Source organism: Dendronephthya gigantea, unplaced genomic scaffold (genome assembly GCF_004324835.1).
Source record: "Dendronephthya gigantea isolate DGI-Jeju-01 unplaced genomic scaffold, DenGig_1.0 000004F, whole genome shotgun sequence".
Classification (NCBI taxonomy): Eukaryota; Metazoa; Cnidaria; class Anthozoa; order Malacalcyonacea; family Nephtheidae; genus Dendronephthya; species Dendronephthya gigantea.
In genome coordinates this window covers 3,847,298-3,871,249 of record NW_021163014.1, presented here as the reverse complement: position 1 = coordinate 3,871,249, position 23,952 = coordinate 3,847,298, and the positions used below count along the sequence as shown (strand labels likewise).

The 23,952-nt window shown below is 34.1% G+C and overlaps 1 protein-coding gene across 1 annotated transcript in view; it reads left to right on the top strand.

The window, feature by feature from the left end:
• Positions 1 to 23,637, top strand: part of LOC114515560 — a 29,637-nt gene extending 6,000 nt beyond the window's left edge. The window contains exons 10-46 of the mRNA XM_028534843.1: positions 30 to 140; positions 290 to 406; positions 979 to 1,317; positions 1,471 to 1,710; positions 1,904 to 2,014; positions 2,164 to 2,280; positions 2,573 to 2,905; positions 3,597 to 3,836; positions 4,245 to 4,355; positions 4,502 to 4,618; positions 4,911 to 5,243; positions 5,935 to 6,174; positions 6,583 to 6,693; positions 6,839 to 6,955; positions 7,559 to 7,897; positions 8,122 to 8,361; positions 9,253 to 9,363; positions 9,452 to 9,568; positions 10,212 to 10,553; positions 11,892 to 12,131; positions 12,266 to 12,289; positions 12,434 to 12,469; positions 12,582 to 12,727; positions 15,039 to 15,240; positions 15,553 to 15,669; positions 16,356 to 16,475; positions 16,906 to 17,022; positions 17,415 to 17,531; positions 17,648 to 17,764; positions 18,128 to 18,244; positions 18,948 to 19,070; positions 19,559 to 19,674; positions 20,060 to 20,130; positions 20,587 to 20,774; positions 21,447 to 21,581; positions 22,120 to 22,242; positions 22,905 to 23,637. Of these exons, the coding sequence (XP_028390644.1) occupies positions 30 to 140; positions 290 to 406; positions 979 to 1,317; positions 1,471 to 1,710; positions 1,904 to 2,014; positions 2,164 to 2,280; positions 2,573 to 2,905; positions 3,597 to 3,836; positions 4,245 to 4,355; positions 4,502 to 4,618; positions 4,911 to 5,243; positions 5,935 to 6,174; positions 6,583 to 6,693; positions 6,839 to 6,955; positions 7,559 to 7,897; positions 8,122 to 8,361; positions 9,253 to 9,363; positions 9,452 to 9,568; positions 10,212 to 10,553; positions 11,892 to 12,131; positions 12,266 to 12,289; positions 12,434 to 12,469; positions 12,582 to 12,727; positions 15,039 to 15,240; positions 15,553 to 15,669; positions 16,356 to 16,475; positions 16,906 to 17,022; positions 17,415 to 17,531; positions 17,648 to 17,764; positions 18,128 to 18,244; positions 18,948 to 19,070; positions 19,559 to 19,674; positions 20,060 to 20,130; positions 20,587 to 20,774; positions 21,447 to 21,581; positions 22,120 to 22,242; positions 22,905 to 23,224 (6,215 nt within the window). The 3' untranslated portion in view covers positions 23,225 to 23,637. The remainder of the gene's footprint in view (positions 1 to 29; positions 141 to 289; positions 407 to 978; positions 1,318 to 1,470; positions 1,711 to 1,903; positions 2,015 to 2,163; positions 2,281 to 2,572; positions 2,906 to 3,596; positions 3,837 to 4,244; positions 4,356 to 4,501; positions 4,619 to 4,910; positions 5,244 to 5,934; positions 6,175 to 6,582; positions 6,694 to 6,838; positions 6,956 to 7,558; positions 7,898 to 8,121; positions 8,362 to 9,252; positions 9,364 to 9,451; positions 9,569 to 10,211; positions 10,554 to 11,891; positions 12,132 to 12,265; positions 12,290 to 12,433; positions 12,470 to 12,581; positions 12,728 to 15,038; positions 15,241 to 15,552; positions 15,670 to 16,355; positions 16,476 to 16,905; positions 17,023 to 17,414; positions 17,532 to 17,647; positions 17,765 to 18,127; positions 18,245 to 18,947; positions 19,071 to 19,558; positions 19,675 to 20,059; positions 20,131 to 20,586; positions 20,775 to 21,446; positions 21,582 to 22,119; positions 22,243 to 22,904) is intronic.
• Positions 23,638 to 23,952: the final 315 nt, after the last annotated feature.

Below are 23,952 nucleotides of genomic sequence, written 5' to 3'. Positions count from 1 at the left end.
GCGCCAAAATTGCAAATATTTTCTTGCAGATGTACATGACTGTTACGACTGCGATATTCATTCGTCTTGTATCAAAACGAACGGCTCGTTTCACTGCTTTTGCAATATCGGGTATACTGGGGATGGAAAGAAATGTGAAGGTAACTTATTAAAAATTCATGATGACAAATAACAATTAATAACTTGTGAAAAAAACTGATGAAAATATTGTTACATTCCATAAACCTTCGGTTACTTTTAATTTTTGCATAAGCTGATGATGTTTTTCGTTTCAAATGTTGCATTTTAGATGTGAATGAATGTGAAATTGGAATAAACAACTGCAATAGTAACGCGTCTTGCAACAATACAAATGGCTCGTTTAACTGTGTTTGCAATATTGGCTTTATTGGCGATGGAATAACATGTAAAGTACATTTTTCATGCAATTAAAAACCACATTCAGCAATCTAATACAGAATGTTTGATAAATTTTCTGAAAACCTATTTTCTAAGATTATTTTTGTTATACATCTATGTGCATCAAACTAATACAAAATTTTTGATAAGCATGTGTAAATACCCCTAAAATACGTTTTTCTTCAATTATTCTTGTTACATGCATCTGTATACACGTGTCTAAAAAAATTACTCAGAAAAACCGGAAAATTTATTTATTGCTGCTTTACTGCAGTTTGCACTCGACAATATATAAAAATCGAATATCGCTACATTACCATGACAACCACAGACTCGTTTACACTATAATAATAATCTTATTAGCCAAATTATAAACCCGAAGGGCTAAATGGGGTACCTGTGCCAATATCCTTCGCACCGAGCGTACGTATTGCTAGCCTGAGCACTAATAAAATTGTTTACGAATACCAATAATTGTGTATGAATACCATTAATTTAACCGTGCCATTGACTGTAGTTTAAACGGGCCTCACAATCAGTTGGAGGATTTATATATTAAATTTTTCATTCAATTTTTAGGTGAAGAAGTAACAATATGTACAGAAAGGATCGACCTTGGATTTATATTGGACAGTTCTGGCAGTATTAGCCGTTACAGTTATGATAAAACGAAATCTTTTGTGAAAGATCTCACAAACTTTTTCACGATTTCTCAAAACAGCACAAGAGTGTCAGTGATGTCATATGCGACATGGACCACACTACATTTTCCCTTTTCTCGAGTATTTGGAAGCCGACAAGATCTTTATTCAGCAATAGATAACATTCCATACAGTGGAGGGGGAACGAACACCCATCTTGCGTTGTTAAGAGCATATACAGATATGTTTATTGCCAAAAACGGTTCCCGACTCACAGGTTTGTTTGGTATCAGAATGCTGCAAATTTAGCATTTTTTTCACTTTCTAGATATCATATTTATTACATTTTTTGTCTCTTCTTTTGATCTCTCTCTCTCTTTCAAAATCTCTCCAATAATATCGTAGTGTAATACAAGCAAAATATCTTTAGGTGTAAAGAAAGTTTTGATTATTTTCACGGATGGTCGGAGCAGTGGACATGTATACCAACCTTCCCAGCAACTCAAAAATATCGGTGTTGTAATATATTCTATCGGAATTGGGTCTGGAATCCATTTGTCAGAGTTGAGAACGATGGCTTCTCCTCCTGCGAATAACCACGTGTTCCTTTTGTCCAATTTTCACGAACTATCAACTTTGGAAAAGAATATCTCACATTCGGCTTGTAATGGTAATGTTTCAAAATGTGTTCAAATTAACAACAAATTCGGAAAATACACATCCCAAAATTGTCAGGACCCCCTCTTCTACTCTCATGGCCAGGCCGGAAACACTGTTAACTACGATCAATAGACGAGTACCGCTATAAATTAATTTTAATTTACATTTCAGCGGCAATTAATTCTGAACATTACATTGTATAGATGATTATGAATGTTACCACTGCGATATTCATGCATCGTGTCTTGAAACTAATGGCTCGTTTCACTGCTTTTGCAACGTTGGTTTTGGTGGAGATGGATATTCATGCACGGGTATGATCTTAAAAAAACATGGTTGTATTTTTTTCTAGAAATTAAACAGGATATTGTTTTAATTTCTCTTTTGTAATATCCACTAAATATCTTATCTTATATTTTGTGCAAAATTAATGTTTGTATTTGTTGCTGATTTTATATTTCAGACGTGGATGAATGTCAAAATGGAACTAACATTTGCGATAGTAACGCGTCGTGCAACAATACCATTGGCTCTTTTAACTGTGTTTGCAACATGGGTTATTTTGGAGATGGATTAACGTGTATGTATAATAGATATAAAAATGATTATGAATCTCAATATTGCACGCATGTATTTTGAGTTATTATGCCGTTGCAAACCTCTTAAAACACAGGGCTGTTCTCCTGTTTAGTCACAGGCATGGGATCATTCAAGACATTTTGCTTTCCAAAAAATATTTAAAACATCGTACGGCAACCAAATTTTCTAGTATGGAATAATAAGATAAAATTAAAAAATGAGCTATCAAATTTTTATAAAACTTCAGACACTTAAAAGTTTGCCATACCAACCACATTCTTAACTCATTATAGGTGAAAAGGTATGCACAGAAAGGATTGATCTCGGGTTCATTTTGGACAGTTCTGGCAGTATTGGGCGATATAATTTTGATATAACCAAATCTTTTGTGAAAGATATTACGAACAATTTCCAAATATCTCAAAAGAACACTAGAGTGTCAGTGATATCATATGCGACGTGGAACACATTACATTTTCGATTTTCTCGAGTGTTCAGAACCCGACAAGATCTTTATTCAGCAATAGATTACATTCCATACAATGGAGGGGGAACGAACACCCATCAGGCACTGACGAGGGCGTATACAGATATGTTTAATGCCAAAAATGGTTCCCGTTTTTCAGGTTTGTTCAATATTATTGCTATCATCTTGGGAAAACGACTTTATGTGTTTAATGATTATATTGGGTTGAGATTGACTCTAGATGTACCCCTAAGGATTTTGACAACTATACCTGCATTTGTTAGCTTCCGTAACTGCATGCATCAGTGGCGTACCCAGCCTGACGATTTTGTCCCGCTATGTAAATTTCGAGCTATTACAATTATTCGTATTTTTACAAATTTATTTTCGTCAATGAACACCAAGTAGTAGCATAGCGGAACAAATCGTCAGGCTGGCTACGCTACTCAACTGCATGCATGCGCATTGATTTTTTTGCAGCAGCATTAAGACCTGTTTACACGATCCACTTTTGTTGAATCCAATTCACTTTTGACGTATGGAATGAAGTCAGGTTATTGAAAAAGCAGTAATGCGTTGGTTTAAACTTTTAGCTAATTTGCTGCCCCCATACATCGCAAGTCCACTGGCTATAATATTATTAAATATCTTCATAAATCAGAAGTCATTTGGATCGGACAAAATTTGAAACTGTGAACAGAATTTTAGAGCTTCAAATATTTAATTCCTCCCTACTCTTAATCAAGATAACATAATAATTTGTAGACCCTGGTTTGCCTGTGGTATTGTCTTCTCCCTTTTTTTTAATTATTGCTAATATTACGTTTAATATAGTTGTTAAATATCTTTAGGTATAAAGAAAGTGTTAATTGTTTTTACGGACGGCAAAAGCAGTGGACATGTATACCAACCATCAAAACAACTAAAAGATGTCGGCGTTGTAATATATTCTATTGGCATAGGTTCAGGAATCGATCTGTCAGAGTTGAAAACAATGGCTTCCCTTCCTGCAAGTGATCACGTATTCCTTTTGAGCCATTTTCATAAACTATCAACTTTGGAGAGGAATATCTCATATTCCGCATGCAATGGTAAATGTTTCAACTTTTGTTAAAATTCAGAACTAAAACGTAGAATGTTTCCTATTGTTTTCGAAGTGAAAGCACCTGCATAAGAGTATTATTTTCCAGGAAATTAGATTCATTACTTGAATGCGCATAAAAGCAGTCGTCACATTAAATTTCTTATGTAGGGCACAAATTCCACGGGCTACGTTTTCAAGCGAAATGCGAAATATTTCGCCTCCTTCTTTGGAAATACGTCGCATACCGCCGAGAAAAAGCGCCTTTGAAATTATCCCTAACATAATTTTTTTAATAACATTGGTTGCCACCTGCTTTACCTTAGAACTGCGAATTGAATACTGACTGCTAAATTTGAGTGATTCAAGCCAAAATTCATTTATTATTTATTGAAAATATTAATTCTCTTATATACAGATGTACATGAATGTTACGACTGCGATATTCATTCGTCTTGTATCAAAACGAACGGCTCGTTTCACTGCTTTTGCAATAACGGGTATACTGGGGATGGAAAAAAATGTGAAGGTAACTTTTTAAAATATGGTTGTATTTTTTTCTAGAAATTAAACAGGATATTGTTTTAATTTCTCTTTTGTAATATCCACTAAATATCTTATCTTATATTTTGTGCAAAATTAATGTTTGTATTTGTTGCTGATTTTATATTTCAGACGTGGATGAATGTCAAAATGGAACTAACATTTGCGATAGTAACGCGTCGTGCAACAATACCATTGGCTCTTTTAACTGTGTTTGCAACATGGGTTATTTTGGAGATGGATTAACGTGTATGTATAATAGATATAAAAATGATTATGAATCTCAATATTGCACGCATGTATTTTGAGTTATTATGCCGTTGCAAACCTCTTAAAACACAGGGCTGTTCTCCTGTTTAGTCACAGGCATGGGATCATTCAAGACATTTTGCTTTTCAAAAAATATTTAAAACATCGTACGGCAATCAAATTTTCTAGTATGGAATAATAAGATAAAATTAAAAAATGAGCTATCAAATTTTTATAAAACTTCAGACACTTAAAAGTTTGCCATACCAACCACATTCTTAACTCATTATAGGTGAAAAGGTATGCACAGAAAGGATTGATCTCGGGTTCATTTTGGACAGTTCTGGCAGTATTGGGCGATATAATTTTGATATAACCAAATCTTTTGTGAAAGATATTACGAACAATTTCCAAATATCTCAAAAGAACACTAGAGTGTCAGTGATATCATATGCGACGTGGAACACATTACATTTTCGATTTTCTCGAGTGTTCAGAACCCGACAAGATCTTTATTCAGCAATAGATTACATTCCATACAATGGAGGGGGAACGAACACCCATCAGGCACTGACGAGGGCGTATACAGATATGTTTAATGCCAAAAATGGTTCCCGTTTTTCAGGTTTGTTCAATATTATTGCTATCATCTTGGGAAAACGACTTTATGTGTTTAATGATTATATTGGGTTGAGATTGACTCTAGATGTACCCCTAAGGATTTTGACAACTATACCTGCATTTGTTAGCTTCCGTAACTGCATGCATCAGTGGCGTACCCAGCCTGACGATTTTGTCCCGCTATGTAAATTTTGAGCTATTACAATTATTCGTATTTTTACAAATTTATTTTCGTCAATGAACACCAAGTAGTAGCATAGCGGAACAAATCGTCAGGCTGGCTACGCTACTCAACTGCATGCATGCGCATTGATTTTTTTGCAGCAGCATTAAGACCTGTTTACACGATCCACTTTTGTTGAATCCAATTCACTTTTGACGTATGGAATGAAGTCAGGTTATTGAAAAAGCAGTAATGCGTTGGTTTAAACTTTTAGCTAATTTGCTGCCCCCATACATCGCAAGTCCACTGGCTATAATATTATTAAATATCTTCATAAATCAGAAGTCATTTGGATCGGACAAAATTTAAAACTGTGAACAGAATTTTAGAGCTTCAAATATTTAATTCCTCCCTACTCTTAATCAAGATAACATAATAATTTGTAGACCCTGGTTTGCCTGTGGTATTGTCTTCTCCCTTTTTTTTAATTATTGCTAATATTACGTTTAATATAGTTGTTAAATATCTTTAGGTATAAAGAAAGTGTTAATTGTTTTTACGGACGGCAAAAGCAGTGGACATGTATACCAACCATCAAAACAACTAAAAGATGTCGGCGTTGTAATATATTCTATTGGCATAGGTTCAGGAATCGATCTGTCAGAGTTGAAAACAATGGCTTCTCTTCCTGCAAGTGATCACGTATTCCTTTTGAGCCATTTTCATAAACTATCAACTTTGGAGAGGAATATCTCATATTCTGCATGCAATGGTAAATGTTTCAACTTTTGTTAAAATTCAGAACTAAAACGTAGAATGTTTCCTATTGTTTTCGAAGTGAAAGCACCTGCTAAGAGTATTATTTTCCAGGAAATTTAGATTCATAACTTGAATGCGCATAAAAGCAGTCGTCACATTAAATTTCTTATGTAGGGCACAAATTCCACGGGCTACGTTTTCAAGCGAAATGCGAAATATTTCGCCTCCTTCTTTGGAAATACGTCGCATACCGCCGAGAAAAAGCGCCTTTGAAATTATCCCTAACATAATTTTTTTAATAACATTGGTTGCCACCTGCTTTACCTTAGAACTGCGAATTGAATACTGACTGCTAAATTTGAGTGATTCAAGCCATAATTCATTTATTATTTATTGAAAATATTAATTCTCTTATATACAGATGTACATGAATGTTACGACTGCGATATTCATTCGTCTTGTATCAAAACGAACGGCTCGTTTCACTGCTTTTGCAATAACGGGTATACTGGGGATGGAAAGAAATGTGAAGGTAACTTTTTAAAGATTCATGCAAGATAACAAATAACGAATAACCTATGAAAGTACTGTTATATTCCATGATAAACCCTCGGTTACTTTTGAATTTGTGCAAAGGCTGCATGATGATGTTCTTTGTTGTAAATGTTGCATTTCAGATGTGAATGAATGTGAAATTGGAATAAACAACTGCAATAGTAACGCGTCTTGCAACAATACAAATGGCTCGTTTAACTGTGTTTGCAATATTGGCTTTATTGGCGATGGAATAACATGTAAAGTATATTTTTAATACAATTAAAAACAACATTCAGCAAACTAATGCAAGATATTTGATAAACAAGAACAAATCTTCTTGAAAACAGTATTTTCTTTTAATATTCTTGTTAAATCTATGTGCATCGAACTAATACAAAATTTTTGACAAGCATGTATAAATCTTTCTAAAACACGTTTTTCTTCAATTATTCTTGTTACGTACATCTTTATACGTGTCTAAAAAATGTCACGGAGAAGAAGCCGGAATAGATATTTAATGAACACCCATGCAAAATTAGTTGGCCTGCATGCAGTTTAATAACACTCAACAATAAAAATCGTATATCTCCACATTATACAATGACAACCAAAGCCCCGTTTACACTACACCCAAATTATTAGCCCGCACTGGTAAAACGGGTAGCTACCTGTGCCAATTTCCTTTGTGCCAGGCATACGTATTGGTAGCCTGAGCACTAATGAAATTGTGTACGAATACCAATAATTATGTACGAATACCATTAATTTAACCTTGTCATGCCCAGAATTTGTCGGTAGTTTAACGAGCCTCACATTCTGTTGGGGCATTTACACTTTTAAATTTTTCATTTAATTTTTAGGTGAAAAAATAACAATATGTACAGAAAGGATTGATCTTGGATTTATATTGGACAGTTCTGGCAGTATTAGCCGTTACAGTTATGATAAAACGAAATCTTTTGTGAAAGATCTCACAAACTTTTTCACGATTTCTCAAAACAGCACGAGAGTATCAGTGATGTCATATGCGTCATGGACCACACTACATTTTCCCTTTTCTCGAGTATTTGGAACCCGACAAGATCTTTATTCAGCAATAGATAACATTCCATACAGTGGAGGGGGAACGAACACCCATCTTGCGTTGTTAAGAGCGTATACAGATATGTTTAATGCCAAAAACGGTTCCCGACTCACAGGTTTGTTTGGTATCAGAATGCTGTAAGCCTGTAACATGCATGTTTATAGAAATTAAATAACCGGAGCGAATTGAACTTTTGTACACCACTTTATTTTAACATTTTTAAACTTTCTAGATACAATATTTATTACACTTTTAGCCTTTCCTTTTGCTCTTTCTCCCTTTCAAAATCTTTCCAATAACTTGTAATATAGTAGTGTAATACAAGCGAAACATCTTTAGGTGTAAAGAAAGTTTTGATCGTTTTCACGGATGGTCAGAGCAGTGGACATGTATACCAACCTTCCCAGCAACTCAAGAATATCGGTGTTGTGATATATTCTATCGGAATAGGGTCTGGAATCCGTATGTCAGAGTTGAGAACGATGGCTTCTCCTCCTGCAAATAACCACGTGTTCCTTTTGTCCAATTTTCACGAACTATCAACTTTGGAAAAGAATATCTCACATTCGGCTTGCAACGGTAATGTTTTTAAATATCTATCATTATAAATATTTTTCACTTTATTAAAGAAATTATAAAATAATGTTTTTTTTTGCAATGCATGATACAATTTCTGCTTAAGAGGAGGAAAGCTATAGCTTCTTAATTGTATATTATATTCTAAAACAATGGCAAATACAGTACTTCAGTTTAGTTACTAAGAGAATTGCGGTAATGTACCCGAAATGTTTAATTTTTATAATTGGAATCGCCAAATTTTCAAACACCATCATTCGGAACACGAATTTCTCTAGAGAAATAGAGTATTCTTAAATCATTAATTAAGACTTCATTAGAATAATTTTAATCACGGAACAAGTTGTGACGAGGTGCTAATAAATTTAACAGTGATTTTACGAAACTAGTGAAAATTACATGGAAGCCGCGTCTTATTTCCATATGCATGCGCAATAGAGTAAGTTTAGGTCTCGGCAACAAAAAGGAAATACATATCACAGCTAAAAAGAGCATGTGGAATTAGTACAATCGCAATGTTTAGCTTTTTGTAAAATGCGGAAAATTTCCTGCACAGTAATACAAAAGTATATAAAATTCGAAACTTCGTAAAGCTATACGGCCTACTTTACAAAATTTCGCAGCCAAACTTCGCAATTTTACCTATTTTAATATTTTTTTTGCTCTGAAAATTTGCCTTTTTATCGCCTAGACAAAAAATTGATTCATAGCGCATAAGGTCCCTTTTTCGTGAATTTTACGTGATTGTTCAGCGTTTCTCCTATTCTCTTGCTCAGAGAAAAACTGTTGCGCTAATCCTCCAATAATTCCTACTTTTTAAGGAAAAATCATAATAATCTATGATTTATATTACTACGAAAATTACATGCATTCCGAACATCATATACCTTTCAGATATTTATGAATGTCACCACTGCGATATTCATGCATCGTGTCATAATACCAAAGGCTTGTTTCGCTGCTTTTGTAACATTGGTTACACCGGAGATGGATTGACATGTACTGGTATGTTTTCGGAAACTCTGTATTTATGTATATTACAGAAAGACTGCTTTTGACATTGCATAATAACAATATCAATGTTGCATTTCAGATGTGAATGAATGTGAAAATGGAACTAACAACTGCAATAGTAACGCGTCTTGTAGCAACACCATTGGCTCATTTAGATGTGCTTGCAACGACGGTTATGTTGGAGATGGAATAACATGTACAGTAGAGATTTAATATGATTATAGAAAAATTTCACTGATATCTCTGACTAAAGTAATTATTCACCAGCGATCACCATGATAAAGCTTTCACCGATTGTCTGTGAACCATCACTATCGAGATTTACCGTTCTTTACCAATTACTTGCCAAATGCAACGTGAACATCGTTGATAAAAATCGAGAGGAGGATTTTACTCAAAGATATTTATCTCGCCTTCGGCGAATAATTGTTTTAACATAATTCCAAAGGTTATTTTTAGAAAAAACCGAATCTGTTCCAAAAAATACATTTCGTTTCACAAACACAAATGAATATATTGACAGCGTTACTTATTTTTGGCTATAGACACAACATTTTCGCTAAAGTAAATTATTTCATCGCCAGATACCTTAAAATTATAACAACTCGCTGGCATTTTGAAAAATCCGCTTAGGTAATAATCTGAGAACTTTAGAAGAGTCAGATGCAAGAATTTTTAATAACTGCCTTCGGAATTTTACTAAACAAACGTTAATCTATATCAATATAACTTGTAATAAGAATCTATAGCTAGAGACGGTCATTCGACTCTCAGCACGTTCCTCTAGCCACTGTAAGTACATTAGTGTATTGTTTTAACTTATCTATCACGTTTTACAGGTAGAAACGCAACAATCTGCACAAAAGAGATCGATCTTGGGTTCGTAATGGACAGTTCTGGCAGCATTGGACTTGCTAATTTTAACAAAAGCAAATCGTTTATAAAAGATTTTACGGATTATTTCAAAATTTCTCAAAACGAAACAAGAGTGTCGGTGATAACGTACGCGACATGGCCAACATTACATTTTGGATTTTCTCGAAAATTCAGAACGCGACAAGATCTTTATTCCGCAATAGATAACATTCAATACATGAATGGAGGAAGCACTTACACTGGCAGGGCTTTAACAAAAGCATATACAGCTATGTTTGATTCCCAGAATGGTGCTCGGATGTCAGGTATCGATACTTCATGATGATTTAGATATAACTAGAAATACATGCATGCATGCACAATCCCCTCGCCTGAAGCAATAAACATATATCTCCCACAGTGAAATTCTATAATACTCGTTTTACTGAATGATCCGTATAAGTAAAATCTTATATCATTAACAATTATAAGGTCGACTCTGAAATATCCGATTCAACTATAAATATAATGGTGCTACGAATAGTTTTAAATACTGTACTACAATTTTTAGCGAAATCTCAATTCCTTTTCAAACAGATTCACCATTGAAAATAAATGCTTTTCCAATCAAAATAATTTTAATGAAATTGACGAATAAATTCAAAGAGGTGTCATACATTTGTTCATAAATCCATTACTTAAACTTACAAAATATTGCATGCTTTAATAAAATACAAAATCTACCAACTCCAAAAACGCTTCAAAATCGTAGATTTTTTGCCATTTATTTTTCTATTCGAAGGGATCTTTTACATTACATTTTTCAATTTGACAAGTAAATTTTTCGTATATTTTCAAGACCATCCAACTGAAAAATATTATTTAAAAAAGTTTTATATTAAAAATATCAGTTATGCTGACGCGAACCAAAATTTTAATTTAGCCAATCGCACGTTTGCAAACGTTTGCTATAGTCATCAGCTTTAACTCGTCTTAGACTCACGCATGCACATATCTTACAAAACTGCCCAACGTCCATGACATTATGGCGGACAATTTTCATTTCGCATTTGCATTTCCGGGCGTAATTAAAATCTCCGCACGAAACTAGTACGCCCGGTGCTTCGTACCGCCTCGGGGATAATAAATAATTGTTAAGCCTTTTAGCCATTTTTTCCCCAAGCTTTCCCATTTTGTTGGTACAGTTTAATTGCTTTTACAAAACAGCTATAGTCAGTGCCGAAAATTCTACCGATTTTATAGCTAGTATACTCTCTCCCACAGCTATAGAGAAGATATTTCATTTTAAATCAATATGTTTTCCTGAAGCGAGACCTTTAAAACAGTTCGGACTATTAATTTATATCTAGTTTATAGAAAAATTATAATAGCCTGGCTTTCGTATACTACTTCTATAGGCTCTATATCTATATCACTTGCTACTTTAATTAAAAGGCCGGTGTTATACAGTCATACCAAATCTACGGATTTCGCAATGGGAAGAAAAGGGAAAAATGGGCCTATCAAAAATATAGAAAAACTGGGTTGTCTGAAAAAGTGAAAAAAAAATAGATCACGAAAAGTTGTTTTTGATCCTCCGTATATTTCTTAGGCTTAATTACATATGTTTCTTACTAATATTTGGGAATGATAATTATTTATAGGTATAAAGAGAATTTTAATAGTTTTCACTGATGGAAAAAGCAGTGGAAATGTTTATTATCCTTCTCAACAACTGAAAAACATGGGTGTCGTAATATTCTCAATTGGAGTTGGTTCAGGAATCGATGTTTCAGAGCTCAAAACAATGGCTTCCTCTCCTGCAAAAGATCACGTGTTCCTACTCAGTAATTTCAATGAATTCGTACCTTTGGCTCAAAATATGTCATTTTATGCTTGCAATGGTATGCTATACTAAACATCTGTTTTGCATTGAACATATTGGCGAAATAGTGTAAACATCTTCTCTTATTCATAACGTTTTGAACTTTAGCAAGTCAGAGATATATAGAAGAAACTGACCTTTTTTCTGTTTCAGGTAGCACCACTAACATAATGCCAGGTAACTTTTTAATTTTTTTTATTCTAGTCAACAATAGAAATTGGATTTATCAAATAAATTCTAAACAATTTTTCTATAATGGGATAACTCTCCATATTTGACAACCGAAGAATGAATCCGAGAATCTTTTTTCTTCTTTTACAGTCTCCACAACGCCACGTCCCACAACACCAACTCCAGGTACCGTGATTACTGATGAAGTGAATATCTTAGATACGAAAAAAATCACATATAATTCAATATTCGCACGAATTAATTAAAGTTTATCCCCATTCTACTTTTTTTTATTCAGGTTCATGTGGAAATTCTTATCTGTATACTCCTGGCAGACTCACAAGTCCTTTTTATCCATCCTATTACCCTGGAAACACGGATTGCAGTTGGATTATTTCTACTACCAATGGAAAAAATATTTCACTGAAATTTTCATTCTTCTCGGTACGTCGCATTTAGCTACCTTCGTAATCAATATCTTTTTCAACCTTGACAGAATAGGTATATTATTATTTTCTGGCCTATATTTGCTGTGTTTTCCTTAAATTTAATAGCATTTTGATACTAGTGATATGGCGGTAAACGTCGTCAAAGATTATAACAAATCAAGCAACCTTTTTCATTAAAAAAATAATAATTCAAATAATGATCACTCTAAATTATGAACGTTATTTCAAAGAAATAATTTTCGCCAATCTTCGCATATCTATACAATTATTCCTACATTTCCACCAACCTTGTTTTAAATGGTCCAATAACAAATAATGCCTTTACGAAATTTAAACAAATTTTAACCAATATTTCCTTAATTAACAACAATGAACTGATTAAAAAAAACATTTCAGTGAATAATCCCAGGTTCATCCATTTTAGGTTGTGAGGGCGTCAATATTCATACATTCCCGTTTAGAATGCAGTATACGTTAATCTTTAGGCACAAGAATCAATATTACCCCCTGCTTCTTCCCCCTGGTGTTAAATTTTCTGTGGTATCACGCTGTATCACATTACATCTAGATGTTCTTACATATTTCTAATACATATATTCAACAGCCTGCGCAAAACCAGTATTTTTCCGGTGCATTAAGCAGATAGATTGTAGGTTCTCGCAGCTTAGGTAAAGTCTTAAAACTTTAAACCATCAAATTAGAGCAAAATTTTTAAAGACCTAAACGTCAATTATTCATTTAGTGATAAAATGACGCTAAGAGCATTATAGTGATTTTTTTTCTATCAAAACTCAATTATGCTTTAAAAACTGTTTTTGAAATTAAATAATTCCACATACCTGGAAGCATGATTAATACAAAATTCATGTATATGAATTTTTTAAATTATATAAATAACAATTGTTATGTAAATATTTTTATTTTCCTGCACACAGATAATTAATAATAATTACCATTCCGCCATGCAAAACCTATACAGGGTATATCAAAAAAAATATCCCAGATATAAAATTTCCGTTTTTCAGGATATTTTGCAAAATTTGGCAATTTTTTGTGTTCCTAGAGATAGTTAAGACTTATCTGGTATACCTAGGCCAAGTTTGGTTTTTCATTAACAAAATTATGTTACCGGGGGGTGGTTCCTTTCCACTGATATTGATAGGGCTTGCGCGCGAAAATGTGAAGCTGAAATTGAGATATTATTTAGCTGTCTTAAAGTAGGAAAGCTTTTTAATAAACTGTCAAAGTTTCAGGAAAAATAATGCATACTGGGAGCAACACGCGACCCCTAAAGGTGACAAATATTTCATTGCGTGCAGTGGATTAAATGCATCGTTGATTTTAGCGTGACCGATCTCATTCAAGGCTGGGCAAATGAATAAATTAAAGCGAGAAACTGAACAAGAAGACGAAGCGATTTAATAACAAGATTTTTATTCTTGATGTTAATCCTCAACATTCCCACCATTTCTTTCTAAGCAAACTGCGGCACGTCTGAGCATGGTAAACACTGAACGGCGGAACCACACTTGTCTGTCCTGCCTCAAATTATCCATTTCGTTCGAAATTCTTTCTTGCAAATCGCCTACGCTACCACCGGCAAATCTAGGCGAATGGACAGACAAATGGTTCGCTGTTCAGTGTTTAGTATGCTCAGACAAGCCGCAGTTTGCTTAGAATGAAATGGTGGACATGCTGAGGATTAACATCACAAATAAATCGCTTTGTTTTTGTGTTCAGTTTCTCGCTTTAATTTATTCATTTGCCCAGCTTTACATGAAATCGGTCACGCTAAAATCAACGATGCATTTAATCTACTGCGCGCAATGAAATATTTGTCACCTTTAGGGGTTGCGCGTTGCTCCCAGTATGCATTATTTTTCCTGAAACTTTGACAGTTTAATAAAAAGCTTTCCTACTTTTAAACAGCTAAATAATATCCCAATTTCAGCTTCACATTTTCGCGTGCAAGCCCTATCAATATCAGTGGAAAGGAACCACCCCCCGGTAACATAATTTTGTTAATGAAAAACCAAACTTGGCCTAGGTATACCAGATAAGTCTTAACTATCTCTAGGAACACAAAAAATTGCCAAATTTTGCAAAACATCCTGAAAAACGGAATTTTTACATTTGGGACATTTTTTTTGATACACCCTGTAGTATTCATTTCCTTCATATAATGAAGTCAGTCAAACGATAGTCTGTAGACTCGGTAAAATTTATATCATTGCTTATCTAACACATATTAGAGTGAAATAAAAAATATTAACTTTGATTTCAATATTAAATTGATCAATTTATAGCTGGAAGGCGGTTCAAGTTGTCCATATGATTATTTGGACGTTTATGATGGTAATTCTGTGTATGCGAAAAAACTGGGGAGGTTCTGTGGGCAGCAATTGCCAAGAAAAATGATATCATCCAGTTCAAAGTTTTTCATCGTTTTTCATACGGATGGTAGTATTCAGAAACGAGGGTTTGTTCTCAACTACACAAGCACAATTGGTACGAAACCTATTTCATTTCTCCATTGTACAGCTCAGGTTATATATAGGTTATATCAAGCGACATTATGAATAGTTAAATTGGAGAACGGGTTAGGGGGTTAAGGGCAACCTTGATTGAAAGCGGGATCAGTATTATCAACTTTTTCCATTCGGATGTGACGGTTCGTTACTCCTCGAGAGAAGAATTTGTGATGAAGGATTTTCTTTAAATTTTGGTGACTTAAACCACCCGAAGAAACGAATGCGGAAAATAGCACAAAATTAATGGAATTATATAAATAACTGATATATTGTTCTATTGCCTTTAAAGATACCAATAAATGTTCTGGAGCTCCGTGTGGTCCCTATGCAAACTGCACCAAAATTAATGGTTCGTACGTTTGTGTATGTAAACCTGGATATAAAGGAAACGGAACAATATGTACAGGTAATGGTCACCTGGGTATTGCTATAATTTATATGGAGTTCCATACGTTATGCCCGTTGACTGATTTGACAATTCTTATTGCCCGTGTCGAAAACCAGTGAGAGGTTCTAACAGATTTTCGCTTTGAAACATTATGACTCCCATTTGCATCACAAGTGTATATATAGTGTATATAATCTAGAAGGGTGGGATTTAACGAGGAGCTAATAGTATTAATTTGAGGCTTCAGTGACACTGCATGGTTCGTATTTTTTCATGACGGATAAACCGTGATCCTAAACAAATGCGTTTTTCGCCCTTAAGACCTTCCTGAAAAGTTATATGAATAAAAAACTATTTGGTTTCAAAATAAGAATGGTGGTATAGTGAACCGCATAAAAAATTGACCGTATTTTGAAATGTAGCGATAGATTAGATTAATTAATCTTCTTTGCGAAAACAGGACGGGTGTATGTTTTAATTGAATTTAGATTATTGAGATTGAGATTATAATTAGATTAGATCCAGGAGGTTATTAATTACAATAATTTATCTTACTATTATTCCATCCCAAGCTCAGATAATTTCTCCGCACTTAACTGAAATTAACCTTAGACCTCAATTGGATTTTCTCATTTTGTATAGTATAAGCGCGTACGATAGTCAACAATGTATAGGTCGAACAGGAAATTTATTACTTTTTGCAGATATTAATGAATGTACCGAGGGCGCACCATGTGGTTCAAATTCACACTGCGTAAACACTTTTGGCTCATATTATTGTAATTGTCGAACTGGATTTAGAGGAAATGGAATAAACTGTACAGGTAGGGTAATGCAAGTTTGTTTTAACCTGCATGATTCGCCAAACATCGGCGGATTGTTGGCCATAATGTTTTAATTTTTTTAAGAGAAATTATCAACGAAAATAAACTATTCCATAAACGTATGTCAAGTTTAGCACTTGCTAGTTTTTAGGGCTATAGATAAGAATGTCTGATTCAATGGTAGCAGTTGAAAATTCAGATTCAACGCTCCCTTTATTCAATTTGGAATAAAATCTTCCCGTTATCCCCCCTCTCAGTAAACGTAATCCAGCAAGAAGTTATATTGTTGTTCCATATGTTTTCTCGATAGTAAGCAACTATAGCTGAAAATACTTTTTCTGTGGTAAAGGAAAATACATGAGAAACATTTAAGGAATATCAAGCCGGTCTTAGGCAAAAGCAAGGAAAATGAATTCTATGCCCTTCCTAGATATCAATGAATGCCAATCAAATCCCTGCAATGTTAAAGCAAATTGTACCAATATCGCTGGTTCGTATAATTGTACTTGCCATGTCGGTTTTGAAGGCGACGGATGGTGGTGTACAGGTACTGCAATAGTCTCGTTCGTATCGATGAGTGGGTGGACATATTCGTATTTTAATTATTAATGTTCATAGACCGTTAAAACAATTAATTTGGAAATAAATTGAAAATGTAACACACGAATATATTAATATGTCCTTTCAAGCAAGCTAGTGACGGAACTGAAATACATAAACAGAAAAAGTTTATGTCATTTAAAGCGGCATCATGGCTTCCTCTCAACTATAATTATAGGAAGCGATCGTAAAAAAGTGCAATGCATGCACAGAAAGATTTCTACGCTATAAGAAATCTTCTTGGACAAATTTTCAGTTTATCGACACCAAAGATCGTGAATATATTTTTCTAAATCATCAATAACTGTAAAACCAAGACGATAATGTGACTTTTTTTAGACATCGATGAATGCCGACAAGATTCTTGTAATGTAAATGCAAAATGTTCCAATACTTATGGTTCGTATGAATGCAAGTGCTTCGGTGGTTTTTATGGAAATGGGAAAAAATGCACAGGTAAACTTTACATTGTTGATGCAAATGAAATTTCAAACAATTGCTTTGGTGAGCGAAAGTGCAGTACTGTGGTTTAGGAACCATGGAAGCTAACTGTAATACAACCTGCCTCCTAGATATCAATGAATGCAAATCAAATCCCTGTGATGCAAATGCAAATTGTGCCAATATCCCGGGTTCGTATAAATGTTCCTGTGGATTGGGTTATGAAGGCAACGGCTTCCAATGTACAGGTACACATTGCATGAAAACGTAAATTGTGATTTTTTGACAGATAATTCATGCCATCATATGTTTACTTTTAATTAGTAACTACTTTAGTATCTCGAGACAATAATGCAACCGCTTTTCTAGTTTTGTCTAATAATTATAGTAACGGAATTTTCGTATGGCTGACCGGGTCGATCGACAATCGGTCTGTATACATGCCAAAACAAACCCACAAATTATAGCTCGCATATAAAAACCGTGCATATTCAAATTTTCTCCAGACTGACCACCTATTTTATACTTTAAATTAATTTTACACCGTTTGAGTTCGAACATGCACCAGCTAGTATACCTATAAAAAATATATGGTTTGCATCTTTTTTAAGATATCGATGAGTGCAATGGCCCTAATAACTGTTCCTTGAACGCTGTCTGTCATAATAAAGTCGGGACGTACAAGTGTGATTGTATTGATGGATATCACGGTGATGGAACTCGGTGTGGTAAGTAACTTAATTTATCGAAGCAATTAAGATATTAAACTTTCTATTTTTTTAATAGAAGCATTTTGAAAATTATATTATTACTGAGTTAATTAATTATGTTATTACTAAATTATATTATTACTGAGTTAATTATATTATTATACTGATATATATGTTTAAAGATTTGTAATCCAGGCATATTTGTTTGTCAATTAAGGAGTGTTCTCCTGATTTAAAATTGTTTTTTATATTGAGCTTTCAACTCGGTACTCGAGTCTTTTTCAGATTATATAAATTAATAAATGAATATATAAGGTAGACACATGAAAATAAAAATATTCTTCTCGTACCCATTTTAGTCCTAACCAGCGAATAGACCTTTTCAGCTTACACGCTAATTTACGCATTTCAAGTCACATGGTTTGAAATGGTTAAGTTTTATTGGCTATTCCATAGTCTTTTCATCTGAAATGGGTTACTTTGCATGCAAGCTAAAACGGCTACTGAGTGTAGTATAAACGGGATCATATCAAATACAAACATTACATAATTCGGTCACAAAACATCGTTCACCCCAGATATTTTTGGATATGCGCCTGCTAGACAATAATTATATAAATCTCTTATTTTGCATGGCGGTGGAGATTTGAAATTTTGTTCATATAAAGAGGACTCAGGGATACATATAATATTCTAATTTAACTATTTTCTTACTGTATAGACGATATTGATGAATGTAAACAGATATGCAATGGTGCGGGTGAATCGTGCACCAACTATCCTGGGGCATACCGCTGCGAATGTATCAGTCCAGGCCAACAATTTATTAATGACAAATGTACTGGTATGTGCAAAGTAACCAAGAATGTTTGATGATTTACGACCTATTTTACACTATACGCCATGGCTAGTGGTTAAGTATTTAGTGCACTTTATCAATCAATCATATAATTATAACCTATGATAATTAGGCCTATGAATAGCCTTAGGTTAAACTCTTGCGGTGTGATAGCACTTATGAAACTGAGTCTCGTTTAATAGACCTCTTCAGCTTCTATGCAAATTAACCCATTTCAAATCACATGGTCCGAAATGGTTAAGTTTTATTGGCTATTCCATAGTCACAGCATCTGAGATGGGTTAACTTGCATGCAACCTGAAACGGTCGATTGGACAGAGAATGGTCACCACGGAAAACAAATCACAAGCAAGTTCGAGTTTACTCTTAAAAAGTCAACTAGCTAACGTAAACTAGCCAACAAGACAAAAATAACATGTTAATTCGGCCGCAATTGTCTGAATCCGTGAAAATGAATCTGTTATTCTTCCTAGATATTCAGGCATCTGTCCAAGGTGAATTCCGGATAATAAATCGCCAATACATCCCTGCCTTTGATAATAAAAACAGCGCAGAGTATTTTGAATTTACTGAAATGTTAATTAATGAGGTGTGTATTTTGATTTTCGTCAATATAATTCTATACTAAAATGACCTCCATATCCGGAAATAATTATAATATTCCGTTGGAATTTTCCAAATTAGAACGGAAGTGACCCAACAGAAAGCAGGTTTCGGGGGATTTTTTCCCTTGCTTTTGCATCGTTCCCGTGTCCATTTTGTTGCTATTAATACTTCAGTTTGAATACCAATAGTATAGCTATACTTAATAGTAGCTATACCTCAATATCAAGTAATACAATAATCTTCCTTCGGATTTCCCAAATGGAAAGGTAAGCAACAGAAAGCAGGGTTTTGCGGAAGTTTCTTCCTTGCCTTTGCATCGTTCCTTTGTCCAATTTGTTGGTTTTAATACTTAATTCATTTTCATTTAGCTTACAAGCCTTTACACGAAGACACCGAAGCTACACTCTACCTTCCGTTCAATAATCATATTACGACTATTGTGAGTATAATTACGAACTGCATTCTTTCTCACTCATTCTTTCTCTAAAGTATCGCCGGTTGTGCGTTATAAACTTGCTTTATTCTATGATTTATGGCCTTATTCATCTGGAATACCACTTCTTTTTTTGTGGACCACGACGTAAAATACTGCCATACCAGTAATTTGTGTAATCCTATATAATAAAATTTCTAATTTTACAAGTTCTTGGTGAGAATGAATGAGTAAGTCGAAATGTTACGAAAACTGTATTCTTTCTACGATTGTTTAGACCATCGGTAATGTTTCAGTTGTTATTGATCTTATAAAAACACACTTTATGTAAATTAGACAGTTTGTATACAATTTTCTCTTTTTTTTGGTTTCCTTTTTAAAATTAAGGATTCTCAAAACATTTCTTGTTCGACATAATACTCAGTTGAAAAACTCCTTAACTAATTTTTTTTCAAATTCTAGTCCTGGGTCGGTTGGCCTCGATTACCTGGCTACATTCAGCGATAAAAAGGGCATAGATGTGGAAAATATTCAGGATGAGTTGGCACACTCGCTACAAGTCACACAAAATGGAACATTCCTTGGCAACGGTCTCAAAATAAGCGAGAGTACGAATATCACTGAAGTCGAAAAACTTTTGAGAGTTCAAGGTAACAGGGAAAAGAAGACCAATCGCGTTTACACGACTTATAAAATAGAGGAAACAATGTTGCCGCAAACATTTGTAATTTGCGATGCCTTTTTAATTTCGTCCTGTATTTGGTCAACCCCTGGAAACATTTTTACATTAACAAAATTTGCCTCCATAGGGTTATATTGATATGCAGGAAAGTGAAGGAACAATGTCTCCTTGAAAAATGTTCAATAGTTTGTTCATATTGCGTCGTACGAAAAATTCTTTCCACAATTCATCCTACGAGTAGGCGTGGTAAAAAATTCAACTCCAATCCTCTCGACTAGTGACATAGTATAATGAGACTAACACTAATCGCATTTCTCAGCCAGTTTCAACGAACAAAGTTCTTCGCTTGATTTTCCCAATGTAAAAATTTCGCCGTATCAGATTCCTTTAAACGGCATTAGTTGAAAAGAGAAATTTGATCGAATAATCTGGCTAGTGAAAAACGGTCTTTAGAAGGGTTTAATACTTTGAATTCACAGCAATTGATGATAAAACACCAAGATCAATATCCATGCGGCACATATGAACTATATTATGACGTATAAAAACATAATTATGCTTTCTTTTTACAACGATTCTCAAAATCATATGGGAAATATCAAATTAACTGTGTCTTGACGCAGTGTTTTTCTTCTGTCAGATTACGACGAATGCAATCCTAAAAATAGTATCCATGCCCCTCCTTGTGGCAACCATGCAACTTGTATCAACACTAATACAAGTTTTGATTGTGCTTGTCATGTTGGATTTGCCAAAAACGGAGCCGAATGTGCTGGTAAGTAAAAGAAAAATTCAAACCATCTTTGTGAATTAATTTTATAACGATTAAACTATTTTGCCAACGCGATTCTAAATTTGCAGATGCCGGAGGATTATTTGGAAATTATTAGTCCTCTTTTATGGCATTTATGCAGGTTTTTACTGATGCCTTCAACTGTCTTTACCACCAAGCCCTGTAGCGTAACCAGCTTGTCGATTTGTTCCGCTATGCTAATATTTTAGTGTTCACTGACTATGAAAACAATAGATTTCTAAAGACATAAATAATGATAATATCTCGAAATTTACATAGCGCGACAAAATCGTCAGGCTGGCTACGCCACTGACCAATTAAGCCTCGTCCAGTATGTTCTTTACACTAAATGCGAGGTTTCATATGGTGAAACATATAAGGAAAATCCCGTGTGTGATCTTCTATCAATCCACCAACCATATCTGCTAGTCAGGGCCGGCTTGCAATGTTTTTCTCTCCCGAAGGGGTATGATTCACGATTCACGCCATGTCAAAGCAATGTCATTTAACGCACTTCTAGATATCGACGAGTGTTCCGAGGATAGTAATTCCTGCTCGGCTAATTCTGAATGTAAAAATACAATCGGGTCTTTCACATGCTCCTGTATTTCTGGATACGTTCGTAGTGGAAGTATTTGTAAAGGTTAGTTCACATTTTTTAACATGTAAATAATTTCATACAGACCATGGTCTATGGTGTACAGCTAATTTAATATAGTTGCTCTTAATGAACCCGAGCGAGAAAGCCATGATGTATGTAATTACGGATTACGAATTTGAATTGGAGCATTTAAAAAAATTCGGCAATAAGATTATTTTAGTCTCTCATTAACTTTGTTAACTTTGTCATTAATTATGTTATTAACTTTATAAAATTCGTTTATGGTTTTTGATAACTTTATTACTTCTCAGACTATTTTCGAATGAAATTTATTTGCTTAGGGTTACCTCGTAGGTAAAAAAAGGACTTTAAAATTACAATCTCTCATATCTCAGATAATAACGTTTGAATTGTTACAATAAACTTGTAGTTGTAATTTTTTAAGCGTCAACCCGTCAATGAGCAAACATTCCTTATAGGAAAAGTTTCATTTTCAAAAAGAAAACATAATAATTTTTTATTGCGATATCCCTTAAATAGCCTAAATGGTCAAAACCCATCATTCCTTGTGCGCTCAAGGTTTGAGATTTTGAGACAACAATCTTAATTATTCATCCTTATGACCCTTGTAATTGAAACTTTTCCCCCAAAGAAATCTAATGTCAAAAATTAAAATAATCTGATGAGTATATTTATGGTTTCAGAAACATGGAGGGAGCTGAGTAAGGATGAAACTAAATGGTATATCTTCGCAATAATAAGTGTGGCTGGAATTGTCATCGGGCTCTCAATTGCATATGTTGCGATATGCCTTCGTCGTCGATATTTGAAAAGAGAAGCTCAATTCAATAGTACCGATGTTCAACATTCATACCACAATTCGTTTTACGAATTAGATGTTGGGAAACTCGGGGACGACAACTTTTATGAGACAGTAGGGACTGCAGGACGCGAGAGTTCTCCAACTTATGATGAGTTGGGCAAAGTAAGAGATCCCGAGAATACTTATGAAAGTCTAAAATAGCTTAACGCCACGAGACGAAGAAAGCAGGCATCTTGAAAGAATGACACTGAAATTTTCACTGAACTTTGACACAATTTTCTAAAAAATTAGATTAGCATATAAGTCTTATACCTAAAAATATAGTTATAAGTAGAAGTTGTTAAGGGACATTCGCATAATGATTAATTTACACTTACAGCAACGCATTAAAAATTAAGCACAATTGAATGTATGCTGATCGAGAATCATAAAAAATGGAAACGTTTTTCAGTTTATAGATAGCAGTAAATATGCAATATTCTGCACGGCAATAACAAAACCGTAAAGGTAATAATTATAACATTATAAGCTTTATGTCCGATAATACGCGGGTATAATTTATTACGGCTAAGTATATTTCACTGTAATTTATAGAGTAGAATAAAATAAATAAATAGAACACTCAATTTTTGTTGTTCTTTGTGTTCATGCAAGTAAAGTGCAAAAAAGGTGCATTTTATGGGGATGTGCTGATGTGCCAGATTGTCGAAAACGAGATGGCGGCAGTGAGAGAGAAGTTTTCATTAAGACGAGCTTTCTCTCAGTACCAGGATATCAATTTTAAAGCTTTACAGAAATTACTTTTAAAATATTTTCTGTCAAGCTCAGAACCTACTCATGTATAGAAACCCGTCTAAATGGTATGTTCGTATCTGTATTTTGTGGTGGGTATAGTTTTCAACTCTTTAACCAATATTAAAAATATATTG